This window comes from Glandiceps talaboti, chromosome 3 (assembly GCF_964340395.1).
Source record: "Glandiceps talaboti chromosome 3, keGlaTala1.1, whole genome shotgun sequence".
NCBI lineage: Eukaryota > Metazoa > Hemichordata > Enteropneusta > Spengelidae > Glandiceps > Glandiceps talaboti.
The window spans coordinates 14,298,932-14,321,002 of NC_135551.1; the positions used below are offsets into that span (position 1 = coordinate 14,298,932).

At 38.0% G+C, this 22,071-nt stretch overlaps 1 protein-coding gene across 1 annotated transcript; it reads left to right on the forward strand.

Moving 5' to 3' along the window:
• The first annotated feature begins 1,828 nt into the window (after window positions 1-1,828).
• LOC144433409 (dapdiamide synthesis protein DdaC-like) lies at window positions 1,829-15,418 on the forward strand. The gene is made up of 5 exons (XM_078121714.1): window positions 1,829-2,208; window positions 8,830-9,041; window positions 9,827-10,061; window positions 14,570-14,745; window positions 15,351-15,418. Exons 1-5 carry the CDS (start codon window positions 1,866-1,868, stop codon window positions 15,381-15,383), a joined length of 999 nt encoding a protein of 332 aa, XP_077977840.1. The 5' UTR covers window positions 1,829-1,865; the 3' UTR covers window positions 15,384-15,418.
• Window positions 15,419-22,071: the final 6,653 nt, after the last annotated feature.

The window sequence follows — 22,071 nt, forward strand, 5'->3', positions numbered from 1 at the left end:
TGTTAATTATAAGCAGAGAATTTTGAATTCTGCTCGCTGTTGTACTGGTAGCCAGTGCAGCTCTTAGAGAATAGGGGTAATGTGGTTACACTAGACCTTTTTAATGCAAGTTTCAAATAAGGGTCTACAAGCTTTCACCCCCCCCCCCCCCCACACACACACACACACACACCACACGCCAAGTACCATTTTCAATTTCCTAACCATTATTTTCCAAAAAGCAACCCACATAAAATACATGTCTTTCGCGTATTTTAATATTTCATGTGAACAAAAATAACGCATAATGACTATAAACCATGGGTGATCGATCTTGAACGTCGAGGGCGTTGTCCATTCTCTGAACGACCTTGAGGAATAGATTGACATCTCCCCCAGACTGTGTTGTTTATATGTTACATCTACTTCAAACCGCCATTACTCATGTTAATTTGTTAGTAACAATGTATTTGGGTTCGAGCCAAGACAAGGTCTCGAGTTCTTCACCCCATACACCATTTATCCGATAATTCTAGAGTTCTTGTTTTGAACGAACACGCAGGGTGCGTTAAATGTGCCATAATAATAGGATGATTTACATCAAAGGTGAAAGATCAAGAGTATTACATTGCATCGTACGATTCTTAACCCATTGTCTGGGTTAGTAAAGTTGACGGACAACACGACGAGTTAATTTTGTCATAGGTCATATTGTACGACTCATATATTATCCACTAGTATGGTATGTTTCAAGTAGATTTGAAAAAAAAAATCAATCTACATAGTTGTTGAACTAATAACAATGGTGAATATATTGCTGAAAACATCGCATTCACGAAATCCGACTCCAGTCTCTAGGCTATAGTCATTTCAGGGCTATCCGTCGTTGTTACCGCTTTATGTAGCCACAAGCTTAATAAGGTCAGATCTGCCTGGGAGTTGGGGGACGAGGGGGGGGGGGGTACTTCCCAAACATTTCATTGAGGATGTGTGGCCCAAGTTCAAAATTGATCGGTGCTTTTCTGCCACAATCATCCGGTCAATCACCTTTAATCTCGGATGCCATGAAGGCACTTCTAAAGCATGCAGCCGTTATATAAAATGTTATTATCGGCCATAAGATAAAAAGTCTACTAGGTATGGTTAGAGAAGAAGAGACGTAAGTACAAACAACGACGGACCTATTAGCCTCGGTGTTCAGCCTGTTATATTTAAAGGCCTATTTGTTTCTTTTATTTCTCTATGTCCGTCCCTCCGTCCCCCCGTCTGTCTGCCAATCCACCCATCCGCCTGTCTGTCCGTTTTATTGTTTGTTAAATATGTAATTTTAAATTCCAATACATAGTTTAGTCTTTGTCTATTCTTCCTCAGGGCTGTCTATTCTCTTATGTTTGTGCAGTGATGAAATCGTCACGTATGTATGTATGTATGTATGTATGTATGTGTGTGTATGTGTGTATGTATGTATGTATGTATGTATGTATGTATGTATGTATGTATGTATGTATGTATGTTATGTATGTATGTTATGTATGTATGTCATGCGTCAGCGATTTTACAAACATCTGACCTGCAATCATTATGACCTTGCAATAGTTTGATTGACAATACAGTATACGTAGGATGTCCTGAGACAACTCGTTATACTCAAAATCACTGATCCTTATCCCGGTCTTGTAAAGCTAGGGTCATTGCGTTACGGAAGAGAATTCTAAGCGTGCTAACCACGTGACAACCCACCAATGTGTACACTTTATTGTTTTGCTGACCTCAGTACACATGTTGATTATTCTATTCTTTTGATGGCACCGGTGCACTTCATCCACAAAGAAGACGGTCTTGTCCCTTTTTTATCTTTATATATACTATACTAGTGTGTCAGAAAGATGTTTCGGTTGCCCCACATACATGTATGTTATTGGACTCTACATTCAGTTACTGAAAACTTGGGAACGCAGATAACAAAATGTCGTGCGATAGCGACAACTCCTTATCTTTGCCAAGCTGCTCTGAAAGTGAATAACGCACCACTCAGGTATGTTCCATCGACGCTTGCCGGGAGACCGTACTTCCCAGGTGCACAAGATTCGAACTTTCCGACATATCTGTCACCGCCAAAACCTAACTTCCCGCTAGTTCTTAGCCCAGACAATCCAGGAAACGAGTTAAGCATCGGAGATTGGGCTAAACTATGCAGGGAACAGACCGATAGTCTGCTACACAACGTAGGTGAGTGAAACTAACCTGTTGAACAACTGTGTAATGTATATATGTTTTTCTTGCTGACCTTGAATTGACGCTACAAGCTATTTTTAGCTCTTTGTATAGCCATATTCAATGGAAGTTATTTCATGTATATTATCCAAAGCATTGAGTCTGGTCCACGTACGCATCAATCTATCAGTGATTCGATATAAGGGTCGCTAGTGAACTTCATTTTCATTCACTTTTAACACAGTCGCATTTTAATAAGTTACGTTGCAATTGGTACTCGACAACACAGTGCTAATGAGTAATTGTTTCATGCACAGACCATATAGCCTAACTATGCCATATGTTTCAGAAAACAAACATGTACACTACCTAGGTACGTACATAGCCACGATACATTTGTTTTTTTTGACTGCGTAGAAGGAATTGAAATTTGAAGTCGCACCAAATATCTGCTATATATATCCACCCTTACCAAACTGAAAGCTCAGACCCAAGCTGGCAAAGAGCTTTTTCAGAGCTTTTCAGCTCTGTGGCACACTACCAACAGCTCTATTGCACACATTCAAAAATGTGTTGAGCTGCTGAATGTCTGCAACAGACTTCTAGGGTTTATGTCTGTTAGGAAAAAAATTCTTAAGCTTACTGACAGCTGTCTGCATCTCACTGACAGCTGTCTGCAGTTCACCAACAGCTACTTGCAGTTTACTGGCAGCTGTCTTCAGCCACAGGAGTTAATTTCTAAATAATGTCTGTCAGGAGTGTTTACACTTTGCTCTGTCATGGGCAAAACGACTAGCAGCAGACTTTTAGCAGCTTTTGTGGTAGTTTCCAGAATATTTTAAAGTTACCTGGACAGTGGCAATGTGGAAGGGCATACCAATCCAAGGGTTCTCTGTTAATATGCTTCTGTGTCATAATAAATATTGCTTGGAATTAAACTTGCCTAAATACTTATTCACTAAAACATACATCAAATGTATGCAGGTGAATGTAGGTAATATTTATAAGAATGCCTGCAACACCATCAAATGACCAATAACTACAGTACATTTACATGTTAAAATATATTTATTAAGTTTCATTGTTAAGTATAAACACCGGAATCTGTTCTTGTTAAAACGTAAACCAGCTGCATGAACAACAAAATCAATCCTTACAGAATACCTCTAATATAAAATGTACATGTATTGTTGTATGCATTTATTATTTGCATCGTTCACCCTCACAACTTACCGAGATTTAATGTAACTGTTTTCTCAAATTATTTGTAATATGTCACCTACATAACAAACATCCATTTTAAAATCATTTGCCAGATTTAGTATTCTGGGTTTGTGATAGCCATGCACGTATATTAGTGTGGAATTTGTTTACTATGCTTCAACTTGGGACTAGCAATTACTGGTTACATATGCAGAAACACGGCCCATTTTCAAGGGTACTACAGGAAATGTCCCCTGCAGTATATTTCTTGACTTGGGCCGGTCGTGTAGCGTATAGGCATTGAAAAGAGTGGTTCATTTTGGGCCGCATATGATCGGCCTCGCCAATATCTGAGTTTTCAGTTTCACTATAGTCAGTCATATTCAGGGTTGTCATACCCATCATCAACGCCGTCTGATAAATCTCGACAGTCGGATGTCAACAAGGGATTTTGACTCCCCTCTTCATTGTCAAATAACTCACAGTTGTCTTCATTTCCTCCGTTATGTTATAACATGAATAAATATGATGCTCGCCATCTCCTTCCTGTCGATCATCTCATTAGTCTACCAAACTCGCTTGAAACGGTATCGGTATTGTCTGTGTACGTGTTCGTGTGTTGTTGATGTCGAGGGACATCACCCGGAAGTGATGGGAGTCCATCGTTTGTGGGCCAATGATCGCAAAGTTGTCCTCAGAACTGGAATGGCCACTTTTCGCTTCCATCTCTCATAGATTGCCATTTTGCTTCAACTTTTGGAGATTACAAGTATACTGCTCTGTTTTGAGTCGATACGTAACGTGAACGTACGGTGTAAACAAACCCCTCGATCGTCGATCGCTGGCTAAGGTTATATCCACAATATGGCGTCACAGGCTCTTTCAAAGCTCGTGGAAAAACTGCTAGGAACAAACATTTTGTTTATGGCTAATAACAGCGCAAACATGGATAATATGAAAGAAACAAAATAATAAACAAAAATATATTTTTTCAAAATTGAATCAACGACTGCTGTAAAGTTTACAACGCATTGAAGTTTTGAAATTATTGTGAACGAGGCTATGACGTATCAGCCAATCAAATCAACGCGCGCAATCTCCCCAGTACTTCAAATGTGAAACGGAAGATGGCGGCCATGATTCACAAAGGCAAAGAAAATCGTTTTCGACAACTGATTATGAGAAGAGGTATACATCAAGACCTACTCATTTTGGTGATGAAGGTATGTTAATTTAACTGACGCTTTCAGAGCACATTATTGGCTCTGGTATTTTTTTTAAACGATAGAATCCAGGTCGTCTATGTGTAGACGTTATATCTTATTTATATTATATAGTACTTGTGGCCGTACGATCGGAGCCTTTTCAGACATAGACCTAGACCTCGGTCCACGGTTGCATACATAGACTTCTACAACTGTTTGAAACTTCCGAAAGTTGTTTTTAAAGTACATCTGATATACATGTAATATTCAAGTTGGAGTGTCCACTTTGTCGATTGAAAGTAGGAAAGAATGCACTGCTTGCCTGGTGCCGTGTGTAAACTGGAATTAGATTACACCCCCCCCCCCCCATGATTTATCGTGTAAAAAATATTAGTTTCTCGTCGAAAGAGTTCCTATGTACCGCACTGAGTCTTGTTAGAAAACAGTGGCAAATTAATTTATTCAATTAAGATATGGAATGGAACAATGTTGGAGTGTTTTGTAGAAACCAGTGTGTCACAAATCATTTAGTAGTAATACTAGTACACCCCATGGTCACAGCCACATTTACACAGTGCTCTGTCATGTACATGCAGAACACTTTTCACCAACTTGATGTATGTCATTGAGGTCTGTCCGTATGTATGTATGTATGTATGTATGTATGTATGTATGTGTGTATGGAATGGAACAATGTTGGAGTGTTTTGTAGAAACCAGTGTGTCACAAATCATTTAGTAGTAATACTAGTACACCCCATGGTCACAGCCACATTTACACAGTGCTCTGTCATGTACATGCAGAACACTTTTCACCAACTTGATGTATGTCATTGAGGTCTGTCCGTATGTATGTATGTATGTATGTATGTATGTATGTATGTATGTATGTATGTATGTATGTATGTGTGTGTGTGTATATATATATATACGTACATGTATGTATGTATTTATTTAATAAGGGTATGGACTTTCATTTTAATCAAAGATTGTCATGTTTAAAATGCTTCATATTGATGTATTTGTGTATTCATTACGTTATAGTGCAAATTATAGAACACAACACCTATTTAGTTGTAAGGAGAGAGTAAGAATATGGAACTCTTGTTGAGGCATTGTGGCCATCAGACAAGCAATATTAATTATCCTTGTCTTATTCTAAGTAGAAATGTTAAGTGTTAAGTGAGACAATGTGGGAAGACTGCGAGTTCATTATTTTTTTATAAAGTTTTTATAAAGCTGTTCCTTAATTATGGCTGCTCAGCCTCTGATGTACTTTTGGGAAGTCTGATAAAATGTATTCACCTAGGGTGTACCACTGTTAACACACTACAAGAATATACATTTTGTAGATTCTATTTACCAGTTGATAATTTTTGTTTTGCCAAAATTAGTGTTACTTACATGCATGTTTTTATTTGTTGCATCTTAGAGTAGAAACTCAAGATGACTTTAGAAAAGGCAGTGTCAACATAAAAGTACAAAAAACAGAAAGTGGACAAAGAAAGCAAACTCCAGCAGGACAAAAAATGGAACACGTGCAGCACAGCAAAGCAATAAAGCAAAGAACTGACAAAGATAGAGAAATTGCTGAAGAGAAGCAAGCCAAACGCCTAGCAAAGTTGTATGGCAACTTTAAAAAGGATGAAGGAACAGGCCTACTTTCAAAGGTACTAGTAACTTTTTTAATCTGTTAGTGTATAAAAACAAAACAGAGCAATATAATTGCCCAAGAGGAGCAAATAGTAAAGAGACACAAGACAGTTGGCATTTCTATAGGGACAAACAATAGATTCTTTGTTTGTAGCATGTAACTGTTTATTAGAAACAAAAGATAAAATGAACTGTGTACCTCTCCCTTCACATTCATAACAAACATTTCTTTTGTTAATTGATTGCTCTTGGTTCTTTCTTTGCAGTGACTTTCAGGAACCAATGGATATTGATTGATCTGATTCTGATCCTGATTCTGCCAAAGTGATGATGTAAACTGCCGAAGTGATGATGCTAATGATGAACACAATGGCTTTAGCTTATATAATGACTGAAAGTGAAATAATGTCAGACTCCAGCAACTGTTGAAAGCCAAACTCAAATTGCCAGAGCTCTTTCACATGTATGATGTAGGTAATTCTTTAGATTTGATTTGAAGAACCCCATCATTAAGGGACATATATTTTTTGTCTTCTAATCAATGGATGAATACAGGTACTATTGTTAAACTCAGGTATGTTGGTACTGTCATTTCACTACAGACATGTCTCAAGCCTTTTAGTTATTTTGGAAAAAAGCAATAAAGTTGCTTCTTGTTTTCATTTAATTCTTCTTCTGCATGATTTACTGGTTGCAAAAGTATGTGCCCGTGTGTGTAGTATGTACATACATACATATATGTGTATCCCCTAAAACATGTAAGTGAACAAACTTTGTGAGTTTGTGAAACTGACATTTTTTCAATATGTTTCAGTGGGAACAAGCATTCAAATCAAATATGGTCAGTCCTGATATACATTTGTATGTCAAATATATTTCCCCAACGTGTATAAGCATGTTTTAAGTGTCAAAATTAATATGGTTTAAAACATGTTTAAAACTAGTTTCAAATGAGTTGACTAAGGACTTCTGACAAGTTTAAAACATGAATGAAACACTCAAAACTGATCAGACTTGTTTTGAATTAGTATAGAACACTTTTTAAACTAGTGGATTTTTAGTAAGGAATTCCCCTTTTGCAGTGTGCCAATGATACCTGTCAGAAGTCTGCTTATAGTCTTTCAGCAGTTTGTCACAATGCTGTCAGAAGGCTGTTGTTAGTCTGTCAGGTCTGTTAGTGGTCTTTCAGATGTCTGACGATAGTCTTACATAAGTCTGTTATAAAGCAGTTGAATGTCTGTCAGGTATTTACCTGAGCTGTTGAGAGCTGTTCTCTGCAGCTCAAATCTAATTATGTATGCACAAAAATCAGCCTTCCGGCAGCTAACTGTCAGAAGTCTTTTTGAGAGCTGCTGCAGCTCAAAAACAGCTGTCTCATTTCGGTAAGGGCAGAGGCAACTAAAGGGTAAACATACAGGGACTCTACATGTATACCTGCAAACCCAATTGTCATACCACATCACAATACGCTGAATAGCCAACAACTCTCTGTCTCTGCTGTATCTCCCCCCCCCTCTCTCTCTCTCTCTCTCTCTCTCTCTCTCTCTCTCTCTCTCTCTCTCTCTCTCTCTCACAGTAAAAAACTCTCTCTCTCTCTCTCTCTCACAGTAAACTTAACTTGTGAACTTAACTTGTAGTATGATTGGTATGTAAGCATAATTTATTTGCATATTTATTATGTACCACAATCCTTAGCGCATCTTCACATGTGCTTTCCATTGTTGAGGAATAAAAGGAGCTATCCATTGAATATACTATCGCCTCGATTCATATATTTTATCCTTGTACTTATACAAGATGGCAACAGGTTATGGGCCCAGATCGCGGCTATTGTTTGACGGAGATGAATCGAAGTATGAACTGTGGGAGGTGAAATTCCTCGGACATATGCGTTTGCAAAAAATTGGAAAACGTGATAGCTCCAACCGACGCAGAAGGTGACCCGCCACCGGAGAGAAATAAGGACGCGTTCGCTGAACTCGTACAGTGTCTCGACGACAGAAGTTTGTCACTTGTCATCAGAGAAGCGAAAAATGACGGACGTAAAGCACTCAAGATTTTGCGTGAACATTATGTTGGTCAAAGCAAACCTCGAGTCATCGCTTTATACAACGAGCTGACTACACTGTCAATGAAAGACAACGAGGACGTAACTGACTACATGATACGGGCCGAAAACGCACACGTGTATGGCGAGATAAACAAAACGCCTGAATTGTTTGTTGATAATCAGAGTGCCATAGCACTAGTTAAGAACCCAGTATGTCATAAACGGTCAAAACATATTGACATCAAATATCACTTTCTGAGATGTGAAGTTAAGAATGATAATGTTGTACTGACTTACGTTGAAAGCATTTATTTTATCATCATATATTTTATCCTTGTACTTATACAAGATGGCAACACACACACACACACACACACACACACACACACTCTCTCTCTCTCTCTCTCTCTCTCTCTCTCTCTCTCTCTCTCTCTCTCTCTCTCTCTCTCTCTCTCTCTCTCTCTCTCTCTCTCTCTCTCTCTCTCTGTATGCATTTATTCCTAAGATGTATTCACTCGATCGACAGGTGCTCTTCTATTCCGTGGACTTCCATTATGCACGGCTGAGGATTTCAGTACGTTTATTATCAAGATGGGCTACCAAAGTCTGAGATACATGGGTGGTGCTGGGAGAAGAGATAACGTGGCTGACGAGGTGATGACAGCTAGTGATGAACCCTTGAAATTCACAATCGATTTGCATACAGAGATGTCTAATTTGTCATATTGGCCATCTAAGGTGCGTAAATACTTAATATATCGATCGGCCTGTATTAAAAGTGAAAAGCCATCACCGAAGACATAGCACCCAAACTGGTATGTTTATGGCAAATTATTGTCCATGTTTGAATGGTGTCTCTAGATACAAAACTTCATAATTCATATTGACCAATTTGCTACATGACCTCGAATTTGGAGGTCACAGTCAAAGGTCAAGGTATAAAAAAGAAAGCCGGCCCCTGAGGTATAGACATTAAATAGAGTCTTTGTGTTTTCAACTTCTTGAGTTATTAGTGTAAATGTTTGTTTCCGGTCATTTCACGTTAAAAATGATTGTCAAGGTCATTGTCTTATAACAAAGCACCATCGATAATGTGAGGTAGTCACTTTATTGGTGCATATTTGAAACTTTTGAGAAAACATGCAAAATGTGTTTTACTAAAATAATTGTTTTCCGCCATATTGCTATACACGTAAAGGTCACTGGCATATGCCTCACATGTGAACGGAAATTATATCACTACAACCTGTATCTATGTCACTGGTTCCGTCTATAATGGTAGAAATATATACGAGTTCCAAATCGTCATTAATCTCCTGAATTTTCATAAATTATGCTTGAGGAGGTATAATTATATTATTCCCCAATAACTTTCTTTATTCATCCGGAAAATACTCTTGGCCTTAGGATTTATCACTACTCGTCTAGCGACTCGTAGTTACAAGACCCCTTAGATCACTCATATTTTCCTTGGCTGAACGAAGCAAAAATATTGGGAATTATGTCTATTCTTGGGCAAACAGATCGTCTTCTTCTGTGTGCGACCACCTGAGGAAAACAATGGCGGTGAGACTCCAATTGCTAACTTTGATGGCATACTCGAAGAACTCGACCCAAAGTTGCTGGAAAAGCTAAAGAGAAAGGGTGTTCGATATTACAGAAACATATGTGACAAGTCAGACAGCACGTACATGTCATGGCAGAATATATTCTTAACAGAGGACAGGAAGGAAGTAGAAAGTTTCTGTCGAGAGCAAGGTATGTAGAATTATATGTAGAATTATATATATATATATATATATATATATATATATATATATATATATATATATATATATATATATATATATATTATAATAATAATAATATGGTTATATTATATATTAAAGGGCAGCTGAATTTGAATGCATTTGGGCATAGTTTTTGCTGCAATCTCAAACCTGGATCATGGTATTAAAGATATAACCCGTAAATGATCCGATAACTTAATTTATCATACATATCAAAAATGCTAAGGAAATCCCCACTAGTCTATGCAACCAACTGATCAAATAATCTCAAATTGTAATGTTACAGAAGATATGCATTGGCATTGACATTTTATTGGAATGTGGTTTTATGTATGTATTTTCACCTGATTAAAAATTTTACAAACTCAGCTTGTGCCATTTTATTTATATTTAGTATGCATATAGGAGATGAAAGTCTTAAATTTGTGCTGTTAGGCCAAAAAAAAATATGTATGGTTCTGGTCAGCGCGCGCGTGCCCTGAATACCCTCGCGTCCATCCTTTTTTTCCGATAATTTGTGCTTTCCCGTTCCTTATTTATTCCTGATATCAGGAAAACAAGCAGCTGAAATCTACCCTACATGCCAAGACTGCTTAAATACAAAGCCTAAACTGCTTCGAAGAAAAGGGAAGTTTATCAAGAGATAAATATGATAGAACAGAGTATGTAAAGTGTCAAAAAAATGTGTATTTACTAATTTGCAAAAAAAAAAATAGAAAAAAAAAACAAATCGCGTCGTCGCAACACTTTAGAAAGTTTACCCTGACCAGAACCAGATTTTTTTTTTTTTTTGGGGGGGGGGCGCTTACGATTTACAAGAAAACTCACACTGTTACATGATCTCAGAAGAAATCGGGGTCAAAGTGCATTTTTTAATAAAAGTCACAAAAATGTTATGAATAGATTAAAAATGGCTGCCGAATACAGTAGGATTGTCGATTTCCTTGAAGACAGTCGACCCGTATTTCGGAAAGATCAGAAGCCGTCTTTCATATATGGTAACGTTCGTATTTAGCAGTCGCAAGAGAATTAAATGTCAGCAGGCCTAATAGGGAACTTGCAATCCAGACTCAGCATCCTCAGATACAAAGTACTATGGTATATGTGGGTATTGTAACACCGTCACAATTGAATGCCTACCTTGAGAACACACACCCTTGATTAGTTCCAACTCACTGTAGAATGCGAAAGCCTGAGCTACCCATACATGTTACTCACAATTCTAAATGTGATTGTTGTATCTCTTAATTGGTAAAGTTCGTTAATTAGACAAATGACTCATTAAGACTAAGAACTACATTTAAAAGAATTATAATGATCTTTAATTTGTTATCATCGATGTACTAGTATATAGAAAATTACATGACGATGACAGCTTGCTAATTGCATATTTGCGATATTTTTTATAACCTCCCCCTTTACGGAATGCGAAAATCCTAAGTGGTGCCTGCGAACGTTTACAGCCCTTTATAATTAACGGACGTATTGGAAGATACATCCATGCATTATCCAAATCCAAGTCATAGTTATTCAACCGTGTTACTCGGGACTCACACAGGTGGACTCGCGCATGCGCTTCTGACGACGTCGGTGTTTCATAACGATTGTATTTTATTTACTGGCGAACTTCAGTAAATTTGGGAGACAAAGTTAGTGAACGTTGTTGGTTGATTGCTACAACAATTACTTTATATGATTTAATTCGGCTACCAACGCATTCATGTGACCGTTCTTGTATTTTTACAATGCCGTTATGGAACATGCAGTGGACAGAATGCTAACTACTCTATAGGCGCAGATAATAAATGGGAGAGGGACCAATCAATACTTTTGGCATATGAGATATCTGGTATATTTGATATGGACATAGACAATAGAGGTCATCTTTTATCTGTATGTTGGGTCTATGACCTAAGTTAGGTGGCCTGGTTACTGAGTTATACATTAAAGTAAACAATTTTACAAGGTCTGTGACGTGAGAATCTCAGGTCCTATCTACATTTCAAAAGTCCAACCATAAGGGTGTGTGTGTGTGTGTGTGTGGGGGGGGGGGGTTGTATCGTGTTTCGTGAGATTTACATGTATTTTATTATTCAGTAGTTGTTATCGCATAACTACTGAGAAGTGTATGCAAATACTGGGGTCATTGTCCTTTACTTGTCCTACAGTATGGTTCGATTCAAAACCCTCACGCTTCAATTCTTTTGCCCCCAATGTTCGTTACACATTAGCACTACACCATATATCAATGGAAATCGCGTGATTCTGTCTACATAGCAATGATATGGGTTTTCCGGACCCACAAACAGGTTTCAACACGTCATGTTTATGTTTACTTGTATCGCAGACCTTAGTCTTCACAAAAATCTACTCCCAAAATTTCAACTAAATGAGCAACGTATAATCAAGATATTTATACCACAGGCAATTTTTTTCTAAACTGTCTATAATACCTACCTTGGTACGTCGCCAATGTCTAGCCCTAAAGTGAATTCGCTACCAAAATATTATGTACATTTAGTGATGATTGAAGTGTTCATCCTTTCTCTTTGTGTGTGTCTCTCTCTGTTTCTGTCTCTGCCTCCGTCTCTCTATCCCTGTCTCTGTCTCTACCTCTATCTCTGACTGTGTCTGTCTGTCTGTCTGTCTGTCTGTCTGTCTGTCTGTCTGACTATCTGTCTATGTATGTTTGTCTGTCTCTATGTCTGTCTCTATGTCTGTCTGTCTGTCTGTCTGTCTCTCTCTCTCTCTCTCTCTCTCTCACTCTCTCTCTCTCTCTCTCTATTTCTCTATTGCAGGGTATGAGTTTACATGGAACGATGATAACTCCATAACATACCATTACTCACAATTCTAAATGTGATTGTTGTATCTCTTAATTGGTAAAGTTCGTTAATTAGACAAATGACTCATTAAGACTAAGAACTACATTTAAAAGAATTATAATGATCTTTAATTTGTTATCATCGATGTACTAGTATATAGAAAATTACATGACGATGACAGCTTGCTAATTGCATATTTGCGATATTTTTTATAACCTCCCCCTTTACGGAATGCGAAAATCCTAAGTGGTGCCTGCGAACGTTTACAGCCCTTTATAATTAACGGACGTATTGGAAGATACATCCATGCATTATCCAAATCCAAGTCATAGTTATTCAACCGTGTTACTCGAGACTCACACAGGTGGACTCGCGCATGCGCTTCTGACGACGTCGGTGTTTCATAACGATTGTATTTTATTTACTGGCGAACTTCAGTAAATTTGGGAGACAAAGTTAGTGAACGTTGTTGGTTGATTGCTACAACAATTACTTTATATGATTTAATTCGGCTACCAACGCATTCATGTGACCGTTCTTGTATTTTTACAATGCCGTTATGGAACATGCAGTGGACAGAATGCTAACTACTCTATAGGCGCAGATAATAAATGGGAGAGGGACCAATCAATACTTTTGGCATATGAGATATCTGGTATATTTGATATGGACATAGACAATAGAGGTCATCTTTTATCTGTATGTTGGGTCTATGACCTAAGTTAGGTGGCCTGGTTACTGAGTTATACATTAAAGTAAACAATTTTACAAGGTCTGTGACGTGAGAATCTCAGGTCCTATCTACATTTCAAAAGTCCAACCATAAGGGTGTGTGTGTGTGTGGGGGGGGGGGGGTTGTATCGTGTTTCGTGAGATTTACATGTATTTTATTATTCAGTAGTTGTTATCGCATAACTACTGAGAAGTGTATGCAAATACTGGGGTCATTGTCCTTTACTTGTCCTACAGTATGGTTCGATTCAAAACCCTCACGCTTCAATTCTTTTGCCCCCAATGTTCGTTACACATTAGCACTACACCATATATCAATGGAAATCGCGTGATTCTGTCTACATAGCAATGATATGGGTTTTCCGGACCCACAAACAGGTTTCAACACGTCATGTTTATGTTTACTTGTATCGCAGACCTTAGTCTTCACAAAAATCTACTCCCAAAATTTCAACTAAATGAGCAACGTATAATCAAGATATTTATACCACAGGCAATTTTTTTCTAAACTGTCTATAATACCTACCTTGGTACGTCGCCAATGTCTAGCCCTAAAGTGAATTCGCTACCAAAATATTATGTACATTTAGTGATGATTGAAGTGTTCATCCTTTCTCTTTGTGTGTGTCTCTCTCTGTTTCTGTCTCTGCCTCCGTCTCTCTATCCCTGTCTCTGTCTCTACCTCTATCTCTGACTGTGTCTGTCTGTCTGTCTGTCTGTCTGTCTGTCTGTCTGTCTGTCTGTCTGACTATCTGTCTATGTATGTTTGTCTGTCTCTATGTCTGTCTCTATGTCTGTCTGTCTGTCTGTCTGTCTGTCTCTCTCTCTCTCTCTCTCTCTCTCTCTCTCTCTCTCTCTCTCTCTCTCTCTCTCTCTCTCTCTCTCTCTCTCTCTCTCTCTCTCTATTTCTCTATTGCAGGGTATGAGTTTACATGGAACGATGATAACTCCATAACATACCATTATACATTATCACCGACTATCAATCACCCTAGTACGGGTGAGATTCTTTGGTTTAACCAAATTACCAGTCACCATGCAAGTTTCTATTACGCACATCCCGAATACATGAATGCAGAAAGGGAACCCACAAAGGTACGTATATGCCGTTGCAAAGTTACACACAAGAGCTGAGATGAAGGTTCTAGACAGACAGAGATGAGATGAGATAGGCCGGGTGGACAGACAGACAGACAGATAGGGGAGAGGGAGGGAGAGGCGAACAGATAGAGGCACATATACACACACTCGGATAAGAAGGCCGATAAACATGACATTTATTAATATATTTTACATAACCCTACTGTTTTTTCTGTTCCTCATTTCCCGATCGACCCAAATTTTCAGTTCGGACATAAAAAAAAAAAAGGTTTCACTCGCCTTTAATATTTGCGGAACAGCACCCTCTCTGGCCAAAAATATAAGCAAGTGTCTGGATTGTCGACGTCATCTCTACGTATACATACGTGGCGGCGGCGACGACACTTGTTCCCGAACAGAGCATTTCTGTTATGATGGAAGTTATTCAATATACGCCACACCTTTCATAGGTATCAACTGAATCACCAGCTATGGCTTGGATTTCACTTGATCTCAATGTAAAAGAATAACAAGAAGAAATCATTTAGATCGATTCAAAACTTCACAGGAAAAGAACTATAAAACTACTATTGTTTAAAATTTGTACATTTTGTGAACAGAATGCCCAAGGGAAGAAGTCAAGTAAAATCTGATGCTGTTGAACCTCCAGATGGTGGCTATGGATGGGTAGTAGCTATTTCAGGAATGATGGTGATGGTGCTAAATGGCGGAGCATATTATGCCAGTGGTATCTTCCTGGTAGAGTTTGTTCAATATTTCCAACAGGGAGTCAAAGATGCTGCATGGATTGGAGCAGTTGTTGGATGTATCTATGTCTCTATAGGTTAGTACTTCTCTTCGACTATCGGGAACCCCACTTTTCTCCAACTAAATAATTTTCAAAATTTTGAGTTACACTCTGGGTAATACTCAGGAAAATAATGGTATTTTCTAGTATTGATTTATCATTTATATTATTGCAATAATTTGGCTTTGGAAATAATCAGTTTCAACGCATCAAACTTTTACTTGTAATTCGTATAGCATCTAAATTGTGAAAGGGGATTGGTTTCAAGAAACATGACAATGTCAAGAGAAGAACGTCAATTAACTCATTGGGTAAACAATACGTTAGATATGTGGTTTTTAGAGGCTTGGTTCACAGACAGACAGACAGACACGCCATATTCATAACTTGCCTGGCGCATGAAACAAGAATGTTCACGCCGTATTCATTTAATTACAATTACAGGATATGGGATAGGACTTCTCATTGCATCACCACTTTTCTATTTTCTTATTGAAATGTTTGGTTGGAGAGGAGCTGTGTTAATCATCAGTGGAATTAATGCTCATACTATGAGTTCAAGCTTGAAGAACCCCCAATTGCAACCATTGGATCGTTAGAAGCGTCCAAACAAAATGAAACCGAAAGTACAGATAGAAGCAGACAGGACAGTTCTCATACGGTTGATAATATGCTCCCTACAGGAGAATTTGGCGATACAAAAGCTAATTTGGGTACTAAGTACATTTCGACTACAAAGACCGGTGATGAGGTTTGCAGTGATGAAGTCTTTTTGAAGCAAAAGCTACATCACGCAATCTCTTTTGTAGGATTGGATCTGTTTGTCAAAAATCCTGCACTCTGTGTAATATGCTTTGCCCAGCTACTGGAAGGGTTCGGTTTTAGTATGGTAACATCTCATTTCGTCAACCATGCCTACACGTCCGGATTATCGAAATTTGATTCTGCAATGTTGTTGAAGATGCTAAGATTTTTTCATTCTTAATGAACTATACAAACACTTAGAGAAAACAGGTGCGCATGCAAGAATTCTGTTTGCAGATTTCTCCAGTGCTTTCAACACAATTCAACCTCACATCCTTGCAGAAAAGCTCTTAAAGTTTGGTGTTAGCAGTCAACTTGTACTCTGGATTCTTGATTTTTTTTACAAATAGATCACAAAGGGTTTCTGTTAATGGTCTCATTTATAATTTGATACAAACAAATACTGGTTATCCTCATCAGGGTTTCGTTCTGTCTCCTCTATTGTATATCCTTTATACTGATGATTGCAGAAGTACACATGAGGGTAGCCATCTTGTAAAGTTCGCCGACGATAGTGCTTTGCTTTAACTTCTATTGGGATCAGAATGTCATCATGGTCCCGCTCTTGGCGAATTTGTCGATTGGTGTGATGTTTCTTATCTAAACTTAAATGTTAAGAAAATTAAGGATATGATAATCGACTTCAGGAGGCAAGAACGCAACCCTTCGACAACCATTGTTCATGGTCAAGAGGTTGAAATTGTTTCCAAGTACACTTACCTTGGTTCAATATTTGATAACAAATTGAAATGGGATTTTAACACCGATGCTATCTTGAAGAAAGGTCAGCAGCGACTGTATCTATTAAGGAAATTGCGTTAATTTATGGTTGATAGAGAAATCTTATCCCCCTTTTTATAAAACTTACATTGAGAGAGTTATTTCATTTTCTTTCATTTGTTGGTTTCAAAATCTGACAGTCAAAGACAAAAGTTCACTTGATAGAATTGTGTCTCTTAGCTCAAAATTAACTGGAATGTCCCAGAGAAATCTGTCATCATTTTATAATCAGCAAGTAGTTAGGAAAGCCCGCTCAATTGTTTTATCTAGTAATCATGCTTTATCTACAGAGTTCGACATACTTCCCTCTGGTCGTCGTTTTAGATGCCCGGCTTGCAGGTCAAACCGGCGCAAGTTGCCATTCATTCCCACCGCTGTGCGGCTTATGAATGATTCGTAAACTTTTTGAGTGATGGTGATTGTCTTAGTATCGTTCTGTGTCTCTGTATATATTGTTTGTATATTTGTTTGTATTTTTTTGATATATTGATGTATTGTATTTGAGCCACACCTTTAATTGCCCATGTCTGGGATGAATAAAGTTCTTTTGAATTGAATTGAATTGTTGATGTATCTTGCATTTACCAGTTTATTACTTGCAAGGTTAACTCATGGATTCATAATATACTAAACATCCATATCACATACACATATATTTGGAATGGCGATAGGGACACATGGACTTGCTATTCTCTTAAATCCAATAACAAACAACTATGCAGTCTTGGCAACTTTGGCCGGTATACTCGGTTTTTCTGTCGGTACGTACTAACCATTGATAGCAGTCAGTATAAAGGAACAGATCGGTGTTGAAGACACAGGGTCACAAACGGTGAAATCGATCAATGAAATTTTCCCTGTTCTTCCTCCAATCCATTCTTCCCAGAACGCACGCTATAGGAATACATATTTTCGATTTTTAGTAGTAGAAATCGACTGATTCTTACCTTCAGGATTTTGATGTTACTTGCCATGTTGAATACGCAATGGACGCTGGGAAAATCAGGACTTTGTGTTGTCGCAATATAGACTTGGCAGGTAACTAAACGACTTGTACCAGGTACTATGTAGAATTTTCCCGCAACTTGTATTTTTGTACTTGTAACTATATCGATTGTGCTCTAGACTAATATTTGTTACCTACCCCTGCTATATAAAGAGGATTATGGCTAATCTATGCAAATGCGGGAAATTCAAACTGTTGTACAGAGCACTAGCTTCTGAGTCTTGTTTTCAGCATTTTTGTCTGTGCTCCGAGAAACATATCATGTACAAATTATTTGTGAATGTCATAGGATGGTAACTTGATACACACATTAGTGGAAAATCAGTCTGTTTGTTTCATAGAATGAAAAAAAAACTTTCCAAATGAGACAAATTCCCTGCAAACAGCTGCTTAGATTGTATGTCATTCATGATTATTCAAATATGCGGTACTTTCATGTGAAAACCCCATATATAGGGAATGTTTATATATATATATATATATATATATATATATATATATATATATATATATATATATATATATATATATATATATATATATATATATATATCACAAGTTCTCCACCTCCAAACATAGTCAGTCATATGCAAAATAGGGGCCAAGGCACCGGCAGTTGCATGTTTAACATATGTAGATCCCGTTAACATGGGTTGTTGTTGTTTTTTTGGTACTGGGGTAGTTACTTAATGGGGTCAGTCGTATGATAATGGGGGAGGATTATTTATAGAGATTCAGTCCCCTTCCAGCTATAAGGTTACTGCACGGTATACACACATGCTAGAATCTACTTCGATACAGCACGAGAAAGGAGCTTGGTAATCACAACAAGGATTATTTGATAGAATTAATAAGTTGATTTCAACGTGAAGAAAACTTAACTTGGGTCCAAGAACCATAAAGTTACCAACTGATAGTTTAATTATCATTTTGCATTCATTTAAGATATGAGCTTCAGGTCATACTATTGCATCCATTCAGTGTGCAGCCAATTAGATGAGTCGCTAGACCATGCAGTGTTGAAAGTCATATAACCTATGAGTGACCTCACTCTATTGAAGTGGTTGCCAGTGGTAACTGGCATTATCTTACAGTAGGGGAGTCAATTTTATTTTAGGTCTTGGATGGGCATTGTTGACATGATAATCGTGAACCCCAACCAGACAGATGGACTACTTTGGGAAATGGTTACTGTAACAACTTGCACTAGAGAATGGGGTGCTCAGCAGCATTTTGTTAAAGTGTACATGCAAAGGTACATACATTTTTTTGTAATTATGTTTATTTTGCCATAAAAATAAAGGAAATCGGGTTTGTAATAGTACAATATAATTCTAACACGAGAAATTGCGCGAAAAATTAGGCACTCTTGGATAGGACAGGATTTGGAACTTTATGAGGTCAATGCAGGAACACAAACGCATTCGTCAGTGTATCTTTACATGTAAAGCCATTATGGTCGAACCAGAAGGTCAACTTCAAAACCCGTTTTCGCCAGAATCCGACGTTGAATATTGATCAGATTCCTCAAGCGTAGAGCAATACACTCCAGCATTAACATCTGATGGTGTGATTTAGCCAAATTCATTCGAACCGACCGCTAGCAGTAACGATAGTTCCTCTGGTAGTGAATGAGTATGTCCTAGTGAAGCCGTATTGTTTACATAAAGTTGACATAACTATTCAATGGGTGGAAAACAGCTCCTGCAGACAATGTAATCGAAACGAAAATTATGTAATATTTCCATACCCATCAAACATACAGAGAATGAGAATGGCTTCAAGCGTAGGGTCTATGTTGAAACTCAGCACAACTTGAAAAGTGCAATGCCAAGTTCAAAAATATACCTAGTACCTTAGATCCGTGTTCAGACAAGTCTCCTATGAATATATTGTGAATTGATATCCATGTCAAACCTACAACTTCAACCATTCCCTACATCGTGTTTAAACACGATCGATTCATGCTTTTTCATGTGTTTTCAAAACCCACCCGCTCCAAGTTCTAAGACCAACATCATTACACGTCATTTATTAAAACAAAAACAACAAAAACACAAAAAGAAAGATGTCAATACAAACTCAAATACTATACCATATAATGAATATTCAATTCAAAGCATGTACCAACACATTCTTACTTATAATAATTTATTTCAAACACACCCCAGTGTAATTCCTTATGAATTTTCAATTCAAAACATGTCCCGACGTACTCCCTCATGAATAATTCATTCATTCCTGCCCCAACACACATTATGCCAATGGAGTGGCGCATATAGGGTCACAGATATGCAAATTAACTTGCGCATATAGTCACCCATTACACAACTCCATCATGTAATGCCATATCACAGTGAAAGCAACAGGTAAGTATCTCAACAGTGACTGGTCTCATGCCAGGGTAGGGGTAATAGATTGTTCCACTGGATTGGTCACGAGACGTTTTAGTGTACACACACGACCGGGAATGTGTAGACTCTCTCACCATGGAAGTATAACCCCACATGGAAGTATGTGGGTTATACTTCCATGCTCTCACAGTCCTCGGAGCTTCACATAAATAGCTAAAACTTGGGTAGTTTTGTACGTACTTGTACTGAGCTATTTTATGGTGAAGCTCCGACGAGTGTGAGAGAGTCTAGGGAATGTGTAGTCTTGCTGCTAGACGTTCGGGCTTTCTTTCGATGCTATAACTATAAGCGAACGAAGTTCGCATGTGAGGGCTTGCCCGAACAGTCTAGTGAATGTCATTTTCAGACCGGACATTCCATTGAGATTACGATAAGCGGTGGGTTGGGCCATATATGCATATATATACTTTAATATATTCAATCTCTGCATGCAGGTGTTGACAAACACATTTATGTCATTACTATGTCTTATCAGTTTATGGTAATTGTGTTTGATGAGTGTGTAAACGTTGTCATTCACACATTTTAGTTAACACATTGGTGGTCAAGTTATTTTTACAAGCCCCTCCTTAAGATGAATATGCATGAAATTTAGCTATTGTCCTCTGTTTGTGCTTGTCGCTAATACGGTTCTCTGATTGGCAGTTATTTATATCCTGATGACATTCGCTAGACCTCGGATGTTCCATCCTCGATAGCGTTGTTCGGCTGTGTGTCGTATTTTATCGGAAGAACATCCGAGGGCTAGCTGATAGACTAGGGAATGTGGTGCTCCTGAACATTTACGAAATTTTCGTTACAAATATTCTTTGCAAATTTCTGGTCGGGTATCTTTTCAAAGTCACCAAGAAGCCATGGGCGTTGGTGTGGTTGCATAGCGGGCTACCATTGGCTCATTTTCTAATCCCAAAGCTTGGAAAGTGGTAACACTACCAGGTAACTTCATGCTGTATTCAAAATGGTCGTACTCTAATGATCTATTGTTCCGATGCATATGTTGTCTAACTGTCTGCCTTAGCATTGTATTGGGTAGTGATGGAGTACTTGCCCTGATGGACATGGTTGCTGAGTGGATGGATTATCATTACGAAAGATGAATATAATTGCGTGATAAATAAACCTGTCATTGTCGCTGAAGTCGCTGCCATTTTGTGCTATAGCACCGATCATCGAATCCATAAAGGTGCGGTGTTGTTGGATTGCCACTTGATCTCAGATAAATAGTGGCTATTGGCTATTTACCAAAATAGCTTGATTCGACCTTGATTTGAGCTAAATAGCGGCTATTGGCTATTTATTGGATTGCCAAAATAGCTTGATCTCCAAAATAGCTTGATTCGAGATAAATAGCGGCTGTTGGCTATTTCTTTGGTTGCCAAAATAGCTTGATCTGAAGGTAAATAGCAGCTGCTGGGGATTTATTGGATTGCCACAATAGCTGGATCTCAGATAAATATCGGCTATTGGCTATTCAACTTAATAATATTAGCCATAAATAGCCAGGTAATAGCTTGCTATCAGCCATTGTA